Source organism: Esox lucius, chromosome 19 (genome assembly GCF_011004845.1).
Source record: "Esox lucius isolate fEsoLuc1 chromosome 19, fEsoLuc1.pri, whole genome shotgun sequence".
In the NCBI taxonomy this organism is placed as follows: Eukaryota; Metazoa; Chordata; class Actinopteri; order Esociformes; family Esocidae; genus Esox; species Esox lucius.
The window spans coordinates 24,553,698-24,576,104 of NC_047587.1; the positions used below are offsets into that span (position 1 = coordinate 24,553,698).

At 43.3% G+C, this 22,407-nt stretch overlaps 1 protein-coding gene across 1 annotated transcript in view; it reads right to left on the reverse strand.

Moving 5' to 3' along the window:
• The window catches only part of mctp2a (multiple C2 domains, transmembrane 2a), a 40,762-nt gene that overhangs the window by 11,532 nt on the left and 6,823 nt on the right, over window positions 1–22,407 (reverse strand). Inside the window, exons 5-17 of the mRNA XM_010892710.3 lie at window positions 18,287–18,429; window positions 18,019–18,095; window positions 17,643–17,754; window positions 17,512–17,532; window positions 14,264–14,455; window positions 12,990–13,120; window positions 12,710–12,896; window positions 12,453–12,546; window positions 12,240–12,342; window positions 12,046–12,148; window positions 11,801–11,902; window positions 10,807–10,881; window positions 10,350–10,469 (exon numbers count right to left, since the gene is read on the reverse strand). Coding sequence (XP_010891012.2) covers window positions 10,350–10,469; window positions 10,807–10,881; window positions 11,801–11,902; window positions 12,046–12,148; window positions 12,240–12,342; window positions 12,453–12,546; window positions 12,710–12,896; window positions 12,990–13,120; window positions 14,264–14,455; window positions 17,512–17,532; window positions 17,643–17,754; window positions 18,019–18,095; window positions 18,287–18,429 — 1,460 coding nt within the window. The remainder of the gene's footprint in view (window positions 1–10,349; window positions 10,470–10,806; window positions 10,882–11,800; window positions 11,903–12,045; window positions 12,149–12,239; window positions 12,343–12,452; window positions 12,547–12,709; window positions 12,897–12,989; window positions 13,121–14,263; window positions 14,456–17,511; window positions 17,533–17,642; window positions 17,755–18,018; window positions 18,096–18,286; window positions 18,430–22,407) is intronic.

Here is a 22,407-nt window from a genome sequence, read left to right on the forward strand (position 1 = left end):
TACTGCCTCACCAGGCCTTCATTCAGTGGGTTCAAACTGCCACCAGGGAAACATGAACCATGAGTAATGCTCCAAACATTGGGCCCTCGCAGCCCTAGGCCTCCCCATCACATAGGTTTACTATCGTTCAGTAATATCTGTGTAATGTGAAGTGTAGGAAGTAGCTGGAACACGGTGGGAGCACCTAATACAAAAAATAGGACAACAGAATTACTCAATAGCCACTTCTTAGAATTAAGCAGCCACAACAAACGCCGATTGAAAAAATCTAAAGGTAAACAATGAATATGCATGATGTTTTGGAGGTAGCGTCTTTGTTGCTTCTGATAACAAAAACCCTATGTCATGGAATCACCTCTGTTCTCATGAGCCTCTAAATCCACGCACTTCTCACCCCTGAGGAATCCAGCAGGCAGGCAGGCAGGTACCCTGTCATATCCAGAGCATTCCTTCAAAAAAGAAGGGGAAAAAATAAAAGAAAAAATTTGCCTGGAAACTGACATGAGCCCAGCAGGAATGTTGAACCTCCTTGCCCTCCTTGCAAAAGCTGCTACATTAACCACTAAAGTCTAATTGCCTGGTCTCTGTCTTCCTGTGCAAGTCAACAGAGGGAGCCAATTCATTGCCTCCCAGGGAGCCGGCAGAGAGAATCTGTCACAGGTATTCATAATCGCCCACTAATGCAAATTTCTGCTCAGCGCTCTCTGGCTTGGCGGACAAGATAAAAGCCTGAAGAAATACAATGCCTTGTGTCTAAACTGAGCGCCTAAATGAGGGTATAAACCAAGTCTGTCAGAAATATCTCCTCAGTTCCTCCCTCGCCGGGTGTCAGCTCGTGTGTGGACGATTTACACGCCTTTTTTTTTCAAACACTAATAAAAATGTTACTGTGAACATCTGGGAAAGCCTCTCAGATTCCTTCGCTCCAGCGCGCAGAGCCAGGTCTTAGCCGTCAGATATCCCTCATTAATGGGCAGAGGCAGAGGCATACCTTTTCCCTGTCTCCACAAATTCGGTGCTGCTTCTGTGAAATAGAGACAGAACTAATTCCCTGCTAAGTGGTTTATGTTTTATTAGTGCTGAGCGTGAGTGATTAAAGGATAGGGTGGAAAAAGTGCAACCTGTCAGGCTTAAGCGTAAATTTATATTGAAAATAATCCACCTTTTAATTGGCCTCAAAGCTGGGCCCCATTTCATTTCGGTCTTGAGAGCAGTGCTACGATATTTTTTATCCCACGACAAATTACGCATGACAACAGGAACCTTAAAGTCCAAAACACTACAACACTAATACGTTACATGGGCAGTAAAGCAGCCATTTATTTTACCAAAAGGACATAAAGCAACAAACAGAAACCAGAGGAGCTAATAATTAACGATCTACCTGAACGATACGTTTACACACAGCAGAATTGAATAATGAACGACTTGTAATTGAACAAGTGTTAGTATGTACGTCTGGGAGGAGTGGCTTTAATGTAGGAAACCCTCCCTTGACAAACACCATTTAGCTGAAAAATGCCTGCATGATTATGCATGGGGTGTCTAGGGGAAAAATAATGAATTAATAAAACTATTAGCGCGTGGTGGAGTAGGTGATGGAGATGCACTCTCCATAGCCACCTGTAAGCGCCAGGAGAAGGGCCGACCCTGGGCAGAACCACTCTGCCAGCGGGGTTAAGAACAGCCTGACAGATTTGTTTTATAGTGCCATTAATATGATTCCAGTAAATGCATTCTGCGCCTTCTCATGCAGATCCCCAGGCCAGCAGAATACAGCACCTAATAATAAAGCACTCAGCGATTAAAAGTGGGAATAAAATAACTCTTAAAGCTGAGCAAGCATGGCAGTTCACACCACCCACACCCTCCCAGGAGGGGGAGAGGGGACCGCAGCAGGAACAAAAGGACAAAGACGCCCTCTCCAAGAGTTTCTACCATCCTGCAAATTGATTAATGGGAGAGAGAGGACCCAGTCTACCAGCCCAGACTACTGACTGACAGACCAAACACTAGACAGGAGGGCTGCCAAAACCCAGTACATATACATAGCTCCATGGAAACATGCCACGGTATTTATTGACAAGTAATAAAACGTGATGATATATTACACAGAATTATAGTATGCAGTTATCAATTATTAGCAGAAGAGCCATAAGGATTAAGTGCCTTGCTACATGGAATACTTTTCTCATGTCATCACCAAAAGGATTTGAACCTGCAACCTTTCCTTATCCAGCTGAACACTCCAACCACTAGGCCATCTGGTACCCGTGCATTAAAGCATGTAAAACAGAGTAATTACAAATGCAATACTAAACAGCTCTAATGCTGTAACTCTACAGAACATCTATAAACGGGGACTTTAATCTCCTATATTTCTCTGTGGCTGCACTTGAAAAGCTACTTTACCTAAGAGACAAATAGGGCAGAGAGAGGAGAGGGAGAAAGCTAACTAGCATTATGGGGGTCAGTCATGGGGGTGGTGGACGGATGCCAGGTTTCATGAACGTAGCTGAATACGTTTAACAAGGCTGATTACAGGCTCCAGGGGTATGTGTGTGTGTCTGGAAGGTTTTTTTTTTCTGTGCATGTGTGCATGTGCTGGGGACAGACAAAAATGTAAAGGGGGTAAAAACCTTGCATAATCGTCACTCTGATATAGATGTACTTTTTCTGGGTGAAATCAAGGGCAGTGAGAGTAATCTGCATTGCCTCCTCAATTAAAAAAACTAAAAAGAGATTAATAATGAATCAAAGGCCCCAGTGGCAGCTCGGCTCATGCAGGCCTTTTTTAAGCCAGGCTGGAACCGAGTCTGGCTGAGGGCTAATGTTGTGGATGCTAGTCGGCGGCAGGCTTTAAAGCAGCTGTAAATGCAGAGCAATGAGACATGTAATTTGTGGTGAGCTCAGGCCAGTACGGGGACAGGCTTTCAGGGGGTGTCGGAGGCAGAGAGGACGCACTGATAAGATTTCTCTGCAGGGCAGGTAGATTGTGTGGGCAGCCGTGGTACTCAGAGCTAACGCTGAATAAATATTTCACATACGCTCAGCTCAAGTCTTATCGACTAGGGAAAAACGAAAGAGAGAAAAAGAGGGAGAAAAAAAGAGAGCATTCTACTGAGAGCGATAAAGGGGAAATTTCATCCCCCTCTTGAGCATGACCATATCAGCCGCAGCAGCTCGGACTCCACAAAAGAATGTATACACAGGACACAGAAATAACCCATTGGAATCCACACAAGAGTATTTGTTAATCCACGGCCATGTCTTAAAATGACAAACCAGGAACCTGACTTTGACTGTTCTAGAATGGTGTTTAAATGTCATGGCTTAAAATGGCAATTAAAAAGTATAAATTTTTTATAAAATAAAAATAATGTATCTGGAAATCTACATATAAATCTGATATAGTTTGAATAAATTCTGAATAATAAAGAAGTGACATGAAAATTTGATCTTAAGGAATATTAGGTAGCAAAATGAATTGACTAGAAAATATGCCTGTTCCCCAGCAGAGTGAATGTTGGCTCTTTATCAAAGCGAAGACAAGAGAAGAGCGGCAGTACGAGGCAGAGTATTAGCATTTGCTTGCAGGCCTAGGGTTGGCTGTTGTCTCCCTGCCTGTCTGACACATGCCAAGGCTAGAGCAGCTCCGGAGTCAGGGTGGAGCGGCGCCGGACCGGGGTTGGACCAGGGCGGTCAGCAGGGGCCCCGTGGTGCCTGTCAGTGGTGGCCACTCCGACCCTAAGCTCCGGCACTGGCCACGAGTGTTTAATCCGTGTCGAGAGCGTTAACACTGAGCGACCTCCTGGGTGACAGATCCGCCATGCAAGCCTTTCCCCCCGAGGAGGCGTGGAGGGAGGGAGGGAGGGAGTGGCGTATACTCTCTCTCACCCTTCCCTCCCTGTCAGCTCGACTCACAGACACGTTAGCGCGCCGCCACCGCGGCCTGGCCCCGACGTAGCCACACACAGGGCCGGTCAAGTCGCGGGCTCTGCTGCGGCCGCCTGGGGAGAGGTGTCCTCTGTGCCTGGAAAGGTGGCGAGTGTGTTAGAGGCAGTCATTACGAAACGGCACACACCGCGGGGTTAAACGCGGGGCACACTTCACCTGGGCCACGGACGGAGACACCGACAGGTCCACAGAAGATTCGGCCACGCACAACGTGGCAGTATTTTTCACAACACCGGGCTTTTTTATCTTATGAGATTATATTGTCATTCCAGTAAATATAAATGAATTTACTATATAGAACAACACGAGCCAATGAACGTTTAAAGACAATTTTATAATAACATGTTTTATAATTTGGCAGAATTTTTTTTTATTGTGCGCTCGAAATGAGAAAAGCCAACTGTCAGTCAGAGAAAGGCTTTCTTTACGAGAAGTTCCCAGTTAGTAACTGACACACTACCATTCACTGTGGTCACTAACTATACTATTTCAAATAGGAAGGCATCGCTCAACTGATATCCTATTCTTTAATAATTAATACATCTCATACTATTTTTTATATCATGCACACACGCCATCACCATGAAGGGCTCTCGCTCCCTCCCTGACACATTTCCACTGCTATTGCTTAGAGAACTCCCACAGCCATGGAGTTTAAGAGTGTAACCCCCCTGAGACTTTGAGAGCCCACTCCTTTAAGGCCAGCCAACTGAACCACACACAGTCCTACAAATTTTAAAACGGAAAGAAAACAGATGCAGAGAAAAGAACAGGAGGACATTTCACAGGCACGTACACAGTTTATTCTCCTCTCCCACTTTCCTGGCCATACATACTGCATAACTGCACTGCAGTAAACCAGATCGGGCCGATCAGTTCTACCCCAAACGGATGGTGTTAACTAGAATAGCTGTAACATGGCTGATTTTGATCCTGGTCGTCCTGATATTTTGGGTAATGGACCCGGTCACGCGAGGGTGCGGCGTCACCTCACAGGTGGTCTCCTGGGACCTCTGGATCCAGATCTGACCCTGTCCTGCTCTCATCTGTGAGATGAGGATACTGTCAGCCCAAAAAAGCAGCCATGGCAGCTGCCAACTGTGTTTACAGCTGCACCGCATCAAACATTCATCAAATGCCATCTTTACAGTCTGTGATGTGAGGCAATCAGAATTTCACAGGCTGTCAAATGATGTCTAAAACGGTTGCTACCTGGCAGTGTCAAAAAGAAAATGGTTCAAATACTCACATAAGGTATACAGGTTTCTTTTTAGTGAAGACTCCTGACAGACGATGACACTAACTCATATGTTAAAATATTAATTCTACTTAAATACTTAAAGTGCTCTAATGACAGCAAAGCTCAAAATCAGCTTTCAAGTGTAAATTATCTCTTTTCTTTTCCAACTTCCATCCATTTCATCTTAATCAAAAGTGTTCAACTTTAAACTTCTGAAACAGATTCATTTGGCCGGCTAATACATGCTAATTTAGCATGTTTGAGAAACTTCTGTTCTGTTGGTCCAGCAGATCCACAGAATGGAGGATTTCACTTTCATAGTTTTTTTTTTCCCATGAAAGATTCTAAGTTGCGAGAGGTAAGCGATCTCCCATCAGACTCTTCACTTAGATCCACAGTGCTATAGCGCCATCTACAGGCACCGGAAATGCCTGCAGTAAAGAACTCTGGGTGACCCCTCTCTCTGCAGTCGCTGCTGATGTATGGCACATTCATCTAGCTCAGTCTTAGGGAGAAGCGCATTTAAAAGGGCGTTATTTTATGAACATTTTAGCTGTCACACTCTCTCTCTCTCAGAAGAAGGGAACATGTCATTGTCAAACTTTAGAAAAAGGCACTTCCTAGGCTCATTACTGTAGCATAAACAAGCGTAGATTTTTTTTTCTCAAAATTTCTTGTATTTCCGTTCACTGATGAAGACGTTTATGAGGCTTTGCCAGACTTTTTTTGGGTGAGATAGACTCTTTTAACATTACATCATTAGAAAGTCGCTATTTTAGAACTGAAACATACGGGTGGAAAATCCAAGGTAGAACTTCAAACAGTATAGATTCCACTTACAGAGGAGCCCATGCAATCAGAATCAGTAACCTCCAGCCCTGAAAACAATGACAGTGCTGCATACGTTTGCCTTCTTTACGGGTTTCCTCTTTACATTATATTTCTCAGTGACAGCGGAATGCATGGGGAGCCATCAATCTTCAGCTAAAAGCAGTGAACATTTAAAATGGTCTACCCTTTTTAGATTATACACCTTTCTGAATGCCACTCAGCACAAAAGTTTTTTGTCTTATAAGTTTATAGAAAATATTATACAATGCCCACATGCATTCCTCTCTAAAAGTAGACCAGACCTGATCCAGATCTGTGGTCAAAACATCACCAACACAGCAAATGGGTGTATAGATTGCAGTGTACCTTTTCTCTGACAAATCTGTTAAGCCAACAAAAAGTTATGTATACACACAAATTAAAACTTCCCCTATTGCAAAAGCTACAGTGGATATAAAAAGTCTACAAACCCCTGTTAAAATGCAATGTTCTTGTGATATAAAATTATGAGACAAAGATAAATCATGTCAGAACTTTTTCTACCTTAAATGTGACCTATAACGGGAACAATTCAATTGAAAAACAAACTGAAATCTTTGAGGGGGAAAAATAAAAAAACACAATAACCTGGTTGCATAATTGTGCACACCCTTAAACTAATACTTTGTTGAAGCACCTTTTGATTTTATTACGGAAATATTTTTGGTTAGGAGTCTATTAGCATGGCACATCTTGACGTGGCAATATTTGCCCATTCTTCTTTGCAAAAGCGCTCCAAATCTGTCAGATTGCGAGGCCCATCTCCTGTGCACAGGCCTCTTCAGATAACCCCACAGATGTTCAATTGGATTCAGGTCTGGGCTCTGGCTGGGCCATTCCAAAACGTAATCTTCTTCTGGTGAAGCCATGCTTTTGTGGATTTGGATGTGTGCTTTGGGTTGTTGTCGGGCTGAAAGATGAACTTCCTATTCATCTTCAGCTTTCTAACGGACGCCTGAAAGTTTTGAGCCAAAATTGCCTGGTATTTGGAACTGTTCATAATTCCCTCCACTCTGACTAAGGCCCCGGTTCCAGCTGAAGGAAAACAGCCCCAATGCATGATGCTACCACCACCATGCTTCACTGTGGGTATGGTATTCTTTGAGTGATGTGCAGTGTTGTTTTTGGGCCAAACATACCCTTTGGAATTATGGCCAAAACTTTCAACCTTGGTTTTATCATACCATAACACATTTTCCCACATGCTTTTGGGGGACTTGATGTTTGTTTTTGTAAACTTCAGGGTTTAGATGTTTTTCTTTGTAAGAAAAGGCTTCCGTCTTGCCACCTTACCCCATAGCCCATTCATATGAAGAACACGGGAGATTGTTGTCACATGTAGCACACAGCCAGTACTTGCCAGAAATTCCTGCAGTTCCTATAATGTTGCTGTAGGCCTCTTGGAAGCCTCCCTGACCAGTTTTCTTCTTGTCTTTTCATCTAGTTTGGAGGGACATCCAGTTCTTGGTAATGTCTCTGTTGTGCCATATTTTCTCTACTTGATGATGACTGCATTCCATGGTATATGTAATGCTTTGGAAATTAATTTGTACCCTTCTTCTGACTGATATCTTTCAACAATGAGATCCCTCTGATGCTTTGGAAGCTCTAGAACTAGAACAGCTGAACATTATTTGTGATTAATCAGACTCACTTTAAATGATGGCAGGTGTGTAATGACTTCTATTTACATGAGTTTGAAATGTGATTGGTAAATTCTGAACACAGCCCCAGTTATAAGAGGGTGTGCACACTTTTGCAACCAGGTTATTGTAAGGTTTTTATTTTTCATTTTTCACCCCTTGAAGATTTCAGTTTGTTTTTCAATTGAATTGTTCACATTATAGGTCACATTAAAAGTGGAAAAAGTTCTGACATGATTTATCTTTGTCTCATTTTTTTACATCACAAAAACCTGGCATTTTCACAGAGGTGTGTAGACATTTTATATGCAGGGTTTAATGCTCAAACGAGATCCACATTCCCTGAATTAACTCCGTTTGAGCAACAATGTAGTGGATACTGGATGTTGTGAGCAGGTCAAAGCATTAGCCTATGGGACTAACAGCGGCTTGGTGGCTAAGGCTTCCTGGTAAGGCACTAGCAGAGAATCCCACAGTCTCGGGATGAAGCGGTAATGCATTACAGGATTCATATGGAGGGTGGCAGGAACGGTCTGCCTGGCTGATAAATAATGTATCGCAATGTATATTAACGGCTGAGCCTACACTGCCGCCGTTCCTAGAGGCATACAGTATTCTGAGAAGCAGGAGAAGCAGAGACAGAGTGCTGCTGTAGAAAAGAGCAGATAGTCCTCTAATTATGTACATGTGAGAGGCAAGCAGAGGCCATCTGTCAGTGCCTGAATCAGTTACCTTATTACCAGTGCCTAAAGATATAAATATAGGAGAGGTAGCTGCTTTCATTAAGGCACATGGTGGCACGCTGCTTCAGACAGCTCCCAACAAACTTAATTGCAAATGATGACTTGTTTGGAGGAGGAGTGGCCCCGGCGTGGCTGGTTGAGCTGTGTCTGATCCTGCAGAGGGCCCAGGACACTGCTGTGTGTAGTGGTACACCGCTGGGCTTGTAATGGCTGTCAAGGCCTCTCGGCTGCCCTCGTCTCGCATTGCAAGGCTTTTGTCTGTGTGTGTTTTTTCTGAAGCCCCGGAGTTCTCTTTGACTGTTGCGCTGAAGGCCATATCCAGTCTATGATTGATGCTCTTGTTCATACAGTGAGGTGTTGAGTTGGCGATGCCTGATTAGAAATCAGAACTTTTCTCCAGTCCTAACTTTTTATCTGCTAGTGAGTGGGTGATAAACACTACTTATTTATCAGCAGGCTGATTCACTCTCTCCTCAGGCAAGTCTCAGCAGACACCTTTGACACCAGCGCTTTGGGAAGCACACCTCATTCCAGAGGAAGGCAGAGGGTTCAGTGGACTGCAGATAGCCAGGCTGCTCCATTACAGTGCGTCTGTCTCCAAATAGATCTGCTTGGCCACTGTTGTCCACAAACTATCTTCCTCACAATGAAGATAAGACGACACACAGAAAACATTTCCTTATTTTAAACAGGACTGCTGTAGTCACATTAAAAATCAACAAAACATGTCTATGTATTTATCCTCCAGTAGATTAGGGTAAGATACAGTCAAAAGAAGGTACATCATTTGGCAAACAGTACGCCTGAGCTCTCTGCATGCTGGTCTTCAACAGCGGGTTTAGTAGAAATGGAAAAGATTAGAGTCTTTCACCATACACTCTGCTGGACAGCAGAGCAATTTATAGGTGGGGACCAGGAGATGGACCTATCACAATGACCTGTCACCTGTCAGCCCCCTCCTGCCTGCCTGCACTGCCCCACTACCTGCTTTCCTCCCTCCCTGTCTCCGCCTGCATACACAATACTCTAGCTTCCAGTCTGTCTGTCTCTCTGCCTGTCTGTCTGTCTGGGTCCATACCTGTACCACCGGTTCTGATACCGTAAGCCTGGCTATTGCCTGAGGGTATATCCACCTGAGGATCAGTGAGCAGGGCTTATAGAATACACAAGGTATGAAATGTGGCCCCGAGACAGAACATTGTGAAGAATAAAGGCTGTGAAGAAAGGGATGTTCACACACCCTGACTGTGACCGCTTCCTCACCCTGACTTGACGCTGGCAGGGGTTTATGGCAAGAGGATGCTCTTAATCATGACATTACATGTGCTTTAGGGAGGGGGATTCACAGGGTGAAATAAAGATTATTTCAGCTTAGGGCATTAGATCACAACGCCTCATTAAAGCAGCTAAACAGAGACATTTAAACAAGGTTCAAATCTCCCAGGCCAACTGTCACTCCCCCTCCACACAGAGGAGCAGAGACTGTGATCCCTGAACACTATCCCCTCGGGGAGAGGGCTTTGCTAAGAAGTCAGATGACCAAACGGCCAGACCCAAGCCTTTCACATAAAGCCCATGCCAGCAGAACACTGAAGGGAGCCAAGTGGGGTTTGAATTAAAGGATCGAGAACAGCCTTTAGTTTTACCTTCAAATTCATGAAATGGAGATAAAGCTTGAAGTTTGGATTCAATGAAAGCATGTGACTGAGAAACTGTAACATGAATCCACAGAGGATACGTAAACCTGAACTAACCACTGTCCATCATCCATTGCAAATAAACGAAAGAAAGAGTTAGCCTTGTGCTGAAGTGAAATAGGAAGGAGACACCACCTGCACAGCCCAAGGCTTAGGGCTATTTCATTAACTATTTCATTAACATCAGGCAATGACTTACCAGAAAGGCTATTATACTCCGCTTCGTGCTCTCCCACTGAAAACAGCTTTTAATGTACTGTAGTGTATGCAGCAGTGCCATGGTGATTTTCCGAACTCTGTAGATATTCTGGGCAAGGACCTAATTGGAAATAATCCAAACAAAATGGCAGTTGGCTTGACTTGATCAAATAATTACAGTATGTCTACGACAATCAGGTTTATACCAGTTTGTTCAAGGCCTTATTGGCTGGTGTGCTGTTGCAGTTTGATACCATTAACCATCAGGTTTATTAGTTAGACAACAACCATGCAAAGCTGCTGTGCTACTTGCAAGGGGCAACTTTATTTCTGTGATATAAATGGCATATTTTAGTATTTTTTTGTTCCCTTTTCATCCAACAACTGATTACTCCATGCTTTGTAGATAAATCATGGCTTTAACATATTTAGTAGTGTCCTTCATTGTAAATACACACCTTTTTGGCAAATTTTTTGTTCTCCTCCTGGAGCTTTTCCTCTTTTGGTAAAAATGTTCTGATGCCAGCTCTAACCTGAGAAAGATAGACACAATTGTTACGAACAACTAAAATCCAAATCCAATGGAAAATCAACTAACTGCAATGATAAACATCCCTATATATATACAGCTCTGGAAAAAATTAAGAGACCACTGCCACTTTTTCTTTCCTTTCCAAAAAAGTTAAAAAGGAATGTTTTGTGTGAGGAACAGAAGCGTACACTTTGCAGTGGTCTCTTAATTTGAACCCTTCTGTTCTTCACTCAAAACCTTCCTTTCAACTGCTGACCTTCCAGTAAAACTACATTTGGAAACATCAAGACTCTTCCTACTGCTGACCTTCCAGTAAAACTACATTTGGAAACATCAAGACTCTTCCTACTGCTGACCTTCCAGTAAAACTACATTTGGAAACATCAAGACTCTTCCTACTGCTGACCTTCCAGTAAAAATACATTTGGAAACATCAAGACTCTTCCTACTGCTGACCTTCCAGTAAAACTACATTTGGAAACATCAAGACTCTTCCTACTGCTGACCTTCCAGTAAAACTACATTTGGAAACAAGAATCTTTTGTATCGCATCAATGCACATCTATGGCAAATTGCAATTTGTTTTTAAAACTTTCACATTTACTCTTAAATATTTATTTTGAGTTGAAAATACTACTCATATAGCATGAGACACCTACATATGAAACATCAAGGATGCCAAAAGAAGGCTTGAGTAACATTTTATAAATATGCAGACTGATCGATTATTTCTCAATTATGCTTTCAATACAAATGTTAATGTCAATTCCTTCTCCCAAAGGACCATTGTATGCATGAAACTGTGTAAAAATCCATTAAATCCGTTTTTTCTTTTGTCTGGGTTTCACATGGAATCACATTTCTTTGAGTCAGTGAATCTGTCAAAGAGCATGCACTATACTAGAATTAGCCTTTCTTACTGGGTTGTAATGGACCTCCATTTCCAGAGAGATGGTTCCCTTGGACAGACCCTCCAAGTTCGCCTTCTTCAACATCCCGGTGACCTGTTGTCCATTCTGAACCTATAGGGTTGGAAAATGCATTACAATCAATAGCACCTCATTACCATTTACTGTAGATTCTCTTCTACATCTCATTGCATCTTTTACCACTTCTTGATGAATAAACTATGAGCCCAATACGAATCAAAGGATCCCCAGCTTACAGTGAGTAATGGAATGGCCACTCTACCCAGAAAGTCTGGGGATTTGTCTCCAGCTTCACCAAACACAGTCAGCTCCAACACATCATGGATATCCTTAATTGGTCTGTCAACAGATAACAGGTTCATGCAGATCTGATTTGCATTAATGTATATAGACCATAAAATCAAGTACTACCAAGTAAAGACATATTTACAATGTAAAAACTTTGTTCCACTCAGGGTTGAGTGTTTTGTAGATAGTTTGAGTTTGTAGCCTGCTGTTCCCCAGCTCCAGTACACAAAATGGATCACTTTTCCCTGCAGAAAGAGAAAAAAACACATTTTACTGGGGTGCAATTGTAGATGTGCTCAGCCATAGAAATTAATCAGCCAAAATGGGTATGCTTAAGAGTGGAGTGATTCATCACCATTGCGATCAGTTGATGTGAGATCTGTGGCCCTGAAAACCTTGACTTGAATGAAGCCAACCTCTCTCAAACATTTGAGAGAGTGTTTCAGACTCTGCAAAGGTAAAATGAAACGGTCTTGGTTAAATGTATGTATCAGAGTATTCCCAGATACCATTTGGAATATGGTTACTAATATGCATGTAGCAGTTAGATTAATTCATGCTTGTAACATCAAAAGAGACATACATCCCAGATATTTCAATAAATGCACTAACATATTGCTCCAGTATTTGATCCCTCTCATCTGACTGTTCCAGGGGAGCTTTGTTGATATCATTGACGGTCACCCCTTGGCAGGGTTTGAGGGTAACCAGGAATACCAGCAAGCCTTTGTCTGGGTTCAGGACACGTGTGTAGAGCTGCTGTGTGTCAGCCGGCAGCCTAGACAGGTCCACCTCAACCCTAGATTAACATGGGATCCGTGTTCTATATCACTGATTAATTCTACATAATTGATATACTTAAACCACCAGAATTACACAGGTCAGTCCTCACATTCCCCAAGATTCCTCACTCTTCCTGCCTCTCTTAGAAAACACCTCCACCTGCAGCAGCTCCAGCCCTTCCTCATACTTGTTGAAGTCGAACCTTTCCTTCCACTGAGGGTTGGCCTGAACGCACAGGTTCTGAGAGAGATAGAGAAATACAGAGTGAGTGAGGGAGAGAGAGAGAGAGTCAGTGTGCTGATACTGTACTATAGTGTGGATGGAACACACACAATCTGATTCCCAGCACTGTCGAGATGAATGCAGTGTCGCAGGGAGCAGAGACTACCTGAGTGACAGGTGTATTAAGTTTCATTCAGTGAGACCAGAATGAGTCAGGGGTGAGTAGAGGCGGGGTTTTAGCGTGAGAGCACTTCAGCCTTCTATCTGGGGTTGTAAACACTGACAGCATCCAATTAGAATTAGCTTTGTTCAACAAACAAGCTGAAACCAAACCAGAGGTTTACAGAGAAACAACATGAGAACACAAGATGGGCGCGCTGCGGAATCATCAGGGGGGAGGCCAACAACTAGAGGGTAGATGAGCAGGGCATGCTGGGTATGCAAATTAGGTGAAGCATAGTGAAGCCCTCCACCTGAAGCAGAGCGTAGTGGGAAGAAGGTACAGTAGCAGAGATGCCCAGTTTAATGAGCAGCTCTTTCATGCCCCAGTGAGCCAAGGTGGAGGTGAGCCACTGACAGGCACTTGCAGACAGAGTAAGAAAATACAGGAGCAAGACAAAGGAGGTTGGAGAGCATGTACAAAGTAGAGTGGAGGAGGAAAAAGAAATAATTCTGTTGACATTTTATTCATTTTGCTGATGCTGTTATCCAAAGTGACTTACATTACTTATTGTATACATGTAGTCCTTACAGTATTTTAAATTAAAAGAATACTTGTTACGGGGGATACAGAGGAGGTGAGACTTAATTAATTAGTTAACTGGAATCTGGAGATGATTAGGTGGCCATGATGATACAACCGGCCAAGACACCAGGGTTAACACACCTTATCTTACAATAAATGCCATGGATATTTAGTGACCACAAAAATTCTGGACAACTGTTTAATGTCCAGTTCAAGAGATGGCATGCCTGCAGGGCAATGTTCCCTTTCCTGCCCTGGAATGTTGGCATTTGGTCTTGAGACCAAAGTGAAGAGTGCCCCCTATTGGCCCTCCAAAACCTACTCCAGGAGCATCAGCTTTCCTATGCAGTGATCAATGGGGCTGACACGGCTTAACTTCAGTAGCATGCCAGAAGTGGAATGGAGAGGAAGCTCACCTTGCTCTTGTATTTCTGATCTCCCAGTCTGCAGCGCACATATATGTCCCCATGGCCATATTCAGGCATGTCCTGTCCCTCAACCAGGGTGATACCGAACACTCCACTCCACAGCTGGCAGTTAGTGGCCTCAGCAGAGCGCTGATTCTGGGCCTTATCGTGGTTCTGATCCCCTTTCTGGTTTTGGCCTCCCTGGAAGAGGATTTTTACACATGGATACATTTATTTAGATGAACGAGACTTGTTGACAGATTTGCGTTGGAGATACATCGTTTTACAATGTAAACGCGCAAAAATGTAAATTGTCCAACGTCAACACTTTTCTGACAGATACTCCCTGTGGTTACTATTGTCTAAAGTTGATGTCTCAAATCTCCATAATGAGAAATAATGAGAATATGTTTTGTCAGTGGGAAGCAACTAAAAACATCACACCGGCACCATTATTAGCAGCTAGCAGTTCCTGAATTTATCTTAAGATAGCTGGGTGGGGACACCACACAACCAAGTACTACATTTTACTCAGCAATCAGCAATGTCAGGTGCTAGAAGGAAGAAAACAATAATTATTAATACAAATATGGATGCAGCTGAAATGGGACTGCAGTAGGACACGTTCCATAACAGAACCCTATGAGTGCCAGCCCTGCTCCATCAACCTGCCCATCAAGTCGGGCATCACATACAGCAGTAGCTTAGCACTTAAGGTGGTGGACCAGTAACCAAAAGGTTGCTGCTTTCAATTCCCCAGCTGACTTGAACTGTCAGCTCAGGGGCCTTAGTCAATAATGACTGATCCTGGTCTCACCCCTAACTCTCAGAGGGTATCCAAGTTGGGATACGGCAAAAAAAATCAAATCTAATTCACATCAACACAATTGTTCATGTGCACAACAGGACATATAAGCACCCCATATATTGACATCTATAGACTGCATGACAGTAATGTATAACTCCAAACCCTCTCTGTTTGAGCACGTTAGCCCATCTCCTGTGACAACAGCAGAGCCACACCAGTGAGGAGAGGTTCCTGGAGAGAGAGGAACTTCAGTGAGCAGCACAGCCAGCAGAACAGCCAGATGTCCCTGGCTGTGACAGTCCCACTCATCACAGACCCAGAGACAGTGTGGGGAGGTCCGTCACTTGGCATACCGAACAGGAGACAGCAGGCAGCAGTGAGTAATGATGCAAACCAACCACACAGCCCTCTCATCAGCAAATTATGCATGGATGTACCTACAACGTGGCAATGACATACTGCATTGTACACATAGTACATTCTTTACTAAATCCCAAACTGATAGTCAACCATCCTCAGTAATATATCTCTTATATCAGTTGTCCAAGCAAATCTGTAAAATAGCAATGAGGAAATGAAAGAAACAATATCCAGACTGCCAAAACCCCGAGACATCAAGGACAGACACCTCCCAAACGATCCACCTGCCATTCTACCGTGGGGGGGGGGGGGGGGGGGTTGGGACAGAGGGACAGGGGAGAAACAGCCCTTTATAAGTGTCCATGTGTTAAAGATCCCTTGAGCCTGTGCTGTGATAGGCCGGTTCTTTCCAAACAATCTGCAGACAAAGATGGTCAAGTTGTGTGGGAATGGAATTAAAGAGCCAGGCTGTAATCTGCTCCTGCCTCTGATACTCCGGCACCCTCTGCTGCCCTGGCTAGCACAGCTTCAGCCCCGGCTACGGCTCCCACGACGCCCGCTCCCTCCCCACCAGGGTCACCACCCACACCGCAGCCAAGGGCCCAAGCCAAAGGGTTCAAAGCCAGTACGCCTCTGGAATACCACGGCGCAGCGCTGCTCAGCCCCATAAATCCCCCTCCCCTGTTTTCTACAGAGGAGAAACAGAATAGCGGAGGAGCAACGTAAAGCAGGGGGCCAGGCCAAGTCATCCCAAGTGTTTATCTTGGATACATTTCTATCTCAGCGGCCAATAAAACAATTCCACTTAACTGTAAGTGGCCCCTAAAGAGGAGTCTATTCCTGGTCCTAAAAGGGGTCTCTGATTGCTTCCATATGGTGAGACAGCATGGAGACGAGCACGACGAGCTCAAACCTAGGTCCATTTGGCTGGTACCTCGGCTCTGACCGTCCACAGCTGTGATATTACACCCTAACATCTGGGCCATTGCCCGCCATGCCTGGGAATTATCAGCCTTGCGAATCTTCGGCATCCCACACTGGCAACGTGCCTCAAAGAGCATAGCCCCTCCCTCCCACATGGCCGGCTCCAGACAGAAACCCTATCACACAAAGCACCGAAACGTGTTTTAAAAGGAGCAGTTGCTATTCACCATCTCTGTGTGGTAGCGCTGAGGCTGAACAATGGCGAGAGACGAAGAACAACTAAAAGTATAACATTTAGTCCCGGCCATCGGGATGGTGTCAAATGGAAGGTTTTTTTTCCATGAACATGGTATTTTTCAACATATTGAATTCAAACACCACATTGACATTATCGTAAGGCCACTGTAAAGCTTTTAAAACGGCCATCTGCCTCTGCCAAACGAGATTTTACATTTTCCCCATGCTTTGAAGAAAATGCTCAAAAGTGTGTGTCCATTTCTCCATCTGTAGAGAGCATATGTGAATTTTGCTTTGTTTCTTGTGTATTTATCAAACTGAGATCCTCTACTGGCTAATCAAGACAGTTAACTGTGGCAGATGCAGTGACTGAATAGGTGTGAGAATAAACCCACCATAATGAGTCCAAAATAATAAGTCCAAAACAGCACTTTATTTGCATACATTTTCATTGTGAATGATAATGCTTTAAAATTGGTAGAACTAAGGGTGGTAAATCCCCAAAACATTCTGCTCCTTGGTGTATTATTTAACATTTAAAGATTTTACATCAGTGTACGGTTTAGTCTTCATTTCATAGAATTCCAAACTCAAAATGCATTTTCTACTGGCACTGTGGCAATGAAGTTAACTTAGGAGCCATGTTTAAGAAAAACCTTAATTCAAACAATTTAGTTTGAAAATGACCACATCCTGGGACTACACTTTGCTCTCCGTTATAATCAGTTTAAATACAGTGATCTACTGCCCCCTGCTGCCTGATTTCAGGATGAATATCAGTCTCATTGGAATAGGTCAGTTTAGAACATCTACATCCTACATACATTTTAGCAACATATATTGGCATACTCTGACATTCACATTTAGACTTAACCAACAAAACTAGGACAGCACATAGTAAACTAGTAGAAAATAGAATATGTCCTACCCTCTTTTTTTGATGCCATTTCTGAAATAGAAAACAGAAATAGAAAATGACACCAATTAAAAATGTTTTACATTGAATGGGTAAGATTAAAAAATATATATGTTTCATGACTAACATGAAATGAGTCTTACCGGTCTTTTGATAGTAGCGTCTCTATAAGTGAGGCATGTGTCGATGACGATTACCCCCATGTCATCCTCCGCACTGTTTGGGTCTTCTAGCTTCAACACCATCTCACTGGTCCTGGACAGAGACACACAGAACATGAACAGGATAATTGACCAAATATACAACTGTATTGTCCTTTTAGCTAAATCTCTGCTCCTGAGAGATTTACAGGAGGTATTAAGGATTGCGTACTGACAGATTTCAGCTGCAGGTTCACTCTAACCCTTAACATCTGACCCTTAACATCTGACCCCCAGACTAAGTCTACAGAAGAAATACTGCACGTTGTTCGTGATGACAGACAGGCTGAGTAGTTAGAAGAGCATGTGTATTACTCACCTGTCTAATTCAAGGTCTTTGATGACAATTGTGGAAGAACCCATGAAGTCATCAGTTGTCAGGTTCTTATCGTAGACCTAAAACGATCGTTTACACCACATTTAGTTTGAAAACAGTTACTGATCAGGCTTTGACATCATTTGCTAACTTTTACAGAGCCAGTTGTGTGTCCAATGCGAGCCATTGCCATGACATGACCGATCTTTAACGCAAGTACTCTGGTTTATGTGGAGGTTTAATCAAGTCAGAACCACAGCAGTGTACTCACCCTCACGTCAAAAACCTGCTCTCGGTCTTGCAGGGGATGGGAGAAAGACTCACTCCATTTTGGATTCAGATTCTTATACACAACCTTACTTTTGTAGACCGTCTTCCCCTCCAGTTTGAACTTTACATAAGAATCACTTTTACCTACAGATTCAAAGGAAAAATGTGATGTTCAGATAAGTGCAAATGAGGCATTGGATTAGCAACTCAATCATGAAATGGGATAAGATTTTACTTATTTTAAAGATATGAAATAATATATAACATAAATGTAATACATGACATAAGATATATCCAGTTAAGAGCAGCACAACACACACTGCCCCCCAGCTAGACAAATCAAAGAGCTGTTATGTGAAAAACTGAGATATGCAGAGATTTTTTTTTTCCATTTACTTTTTTCAGAAAATAAGAGGGATGTAGCTGTTTAATTGTGAAAGACAAGAAACTCTCGCCAGCATGAGGCAACCAGCAAATAATGTCCAGAAACCAGGAGCAACCAGTGTTAATCTCAAAAGCCTGTTAAGAGAGTCTGCCGTGTGGCGTGGCGGGGGTACGGGGCGTCTTTGTCTCAGCCATAGCATGCAGATTGGCTAAAAAATGAAAGCCAGTCCCATGCTTTTATTTGTATGGAGGAATAAAAGGGTGCTTGAGAGAGCCTGCAGGGAGGCTTGAATCACATGACAAAGGCCCTGTGGGGATGGGCTGTCAGGCCTGTCAGCTCCCAACTCCAAATGAACATCTCCCAAAGGCAGGCAGGACCCACAGCAGCTCCGTCCTGCCAGTCTGTGACAGGGAAACCTCCAGGCAACTTGACAGGAGGAGAATGTGGCAACCAGTGAGGAGAAAAGCTCTGGTGTGACAGAGCGGTGACGATGGAAATGAACGGCAAAAAGAGGGGGTAACATAACAAGAGTGGGGGCTGGTGGCGAGGGTCCATTCAGAGCGTATAATGACAGCGGACGATGTTGGTGGGTCTCTGGCACTGAGTGAATTGTTGGGCAAACAGTTGGGTTACAGAGGGCGTGCGGAGATTGCGTCCTCATAACCATAACATCATGATGATGCTGCCACCCAGCTTGGGAATGACGGTCCAAAGTTATAGAGGCTGGAGAGCAACAAAATGTATGATTACATGTTCAGAAAGTCTCCTTTGATTAAGATTCAACCAAAAATGTCTAATGGAAAAATCCACTAAATCTAAATCAGCAAATAAAATCTGAGATGTTGGTTTTCAACAGCAGGGGATTGGGAAATGAGAATGAAGGCCAGGAATCTTTCAACAGCTACTCAGTCTTTGAACACTTGAGGCCGCTGCTTCCTCAAACCACATCCCATTTCATAGATGGCCACAGTACGGAGATGGTTAGAAAACATACTGTAACTGGGAAAAACTGTGTTTTAGTGAGGGCATTGCATCTAATCCCACCTGATGACTTGGTTGACCATGTGATCACAACTCCAACCAGGTCATCAAGCAACTTAAACCAGGTCACTGGGAGAGATCAGGTAATTAATGATCCTTTAACATTGAGATGGCGTCAATTACGCTGCCCATATTTTGAACAATTCATGTTTTGGAATAAAAATGCATTGGGGCTTTCAAAGAACTTGTATTCTTGACAATACATTTTTTGTATGGTTGTATGGTTGTATTTCTCATATTTTATTTTTGCTAAAAATAAAACTAATCTCAGAAGTTAACTAAACCACTGGAGAAAGAGTAATTAATTACTAAAAACACTACCTTGAGCAAATAAAGTTGTAAAAACACATTCTACTAGTAACATACACTTAACTTAATACTTGTAAATGTCCTGCCCTCACATATTTACACTTCTGGTAAGATGCTAACTGCATTTTGTTGAACTGTACTCATACTGTTCAATGACAATAAAGTTTAATCTAATCTAAACTTTAAATCTTAGATGTGTAAAAGCTGGGTATTCCTGTTATTGGTTCAAAACTCTGAATGAATTAAGCTGAATTACAGTAGAATGATGCAAACTGCATAGGATGTATTTCATGCGATCTCCAGTAGGTGGCAGCTTGTTTGCAGAAGATAGTTAAGCTGCAACTGTGAAAGATTATCTGAACTCTAAAACTGACTTTTACACTGTGAGACCAATGGCTGCTAAGCATGAACTGCTAATTGAACTGCCGCCAGAACAGGTGGGAAACATAATCACAAAATGTAAAATGCTAAAATTCAGAGGTGTCAAACTGGTTCCACGGAGGGCCGAGTGTCTGCAGGTTTTTGCTCTCTCCTTGTACTTGATTGGTTAATTAGGTCACTGATTGGTTAGTTTCTACCCCCACCTGGTTGTGTAGGTATGAACTAGGAACCAATTTATAGGAAAAACCAAAAACCTGCAGACACTCGGCCCTTTGTGGAACCGGTTTGACACCTGTGTGCTAAATAGTGCCTCTTGCACACAGATCTATCTCTTAGTACTATATACAGTATACACACTGCTCAAAAGAAATTGAAGGGAACACTGAAATCACACATCGGGTCTGGATGAACAAAATATATTAAAAGATCAAAATCTTTACTGTACATTGTTTCATTTGTTAAGAACAAAATGATGTAACAACGTTCAGTGGAAATCAAAATCACCAACCAATTGAGGACTGGATTCAAACTCACCAAAAATCTAAGTAAACAATTGAAATCACAGGCTGTTCCAACTTGCATGAATTTCATCACGGCAACTCATAATGTGACTCAGTAGTGTGTATGGCCACCACATGCCTGTATGCATTCCCGACAACATCTGGACATTCTCCTGATGAGACGGTGATGGTGTCCTGGGGGATCTCCTCTCAGACCTGGATCATGGCATCAGTGAGATCCTGGACAATCTGTGGCACTACTTGGCATAGTCAGATGCACCAATACATAACGTCCCAGAGGTTCTCAATTGGTTTCATGTCTGGGGAACATGAGGGCCAGTCAATGGCATCAATGCCTTCGTCATTCAGGAACTGCCTACACTCTGGTCACATGAGGCTGGGCATTATTCTGCACCAGGAGGAACCCAGGGCCCACTGCAACAGCGTAAGATCTGAGGATTTCATCCCGGTATCAAACAGCAGTCAGGGTACTGTTGGCTAGCACGTGAAGGTCTGTGCGACCCTCCAAGGATATGCCTCCCCAGACCATCACTGACCCACCACCATCATTATGCTGGATAATGTTGCAGGCAGCATAATTTTCATCCCAGGGTCTCCAGACTCTTTCATGTCTGTCACATGTGCTCAGTATGACCCTGCTCTCATCTGAACAGGGCACCAGTGGCGGACCTGCCAATTCTGTTATTCTCCGGCGACTGCTAGTTGAGCTGCACCATGCTGGGCTGTGAGCACAGGTCCCACTAGAGGACATCGGGCCCTCATGCCACTCTCATGGAGTCTGTTTCTGACAGTTTGGTCAGAAACATGCACACCAGTAGCCCACTGGAGGTCATTTTGTAGGGCTCTGGCAGTGCTTTGGCAGATACCAGTTCTGCTTCTGGGTTAATGCGCTTCTACAGCCCTGTCCAGCTCTCCTCATTTAATGGTCCGTCTCCTGGTATCTCCTCCATGTTCTTGAGACTGTACTGGGAGACACAGCAAACCTTCCTGCGATGGCATGTATGGATGTGACATCCTGGAGGAGCTGGACTACCTGTGCAACCTGAATGGGTTGCAGGTACTGCCTTGTGCTACCAGTAGTGACAAGGACACTAGCAAAATACAAAACTACAGAAGAATCAGTCAGGAAGGATAAGGAGAGAGCAATTGTCTGTGGCCACCACCTGCAAAACCATTCCCTTTTTGAGGGTTGTCTTGCTGTTTCCTCTCCATTGAACATGCTGTCACTTTCACTTGCACCATAGGTGACATTGATTCACAATCGTCTATGCTTCCTAACTGGACAGATGGATAGCTCTGAAGTTTAAATTAATTTGTGTTATACTGTGATGATTATGGGTTCCCTTCATTTTTTTCAGCAGTGTATTAGTATGACCTTGACGCAAGCTATTGTGCAAAGTAAATTTAGGTGGGATCATATCATTATATGGGAGTGTAACATATTTGTCATAATTTTTTACTGTAGCTAATCACATACAGCAAGGT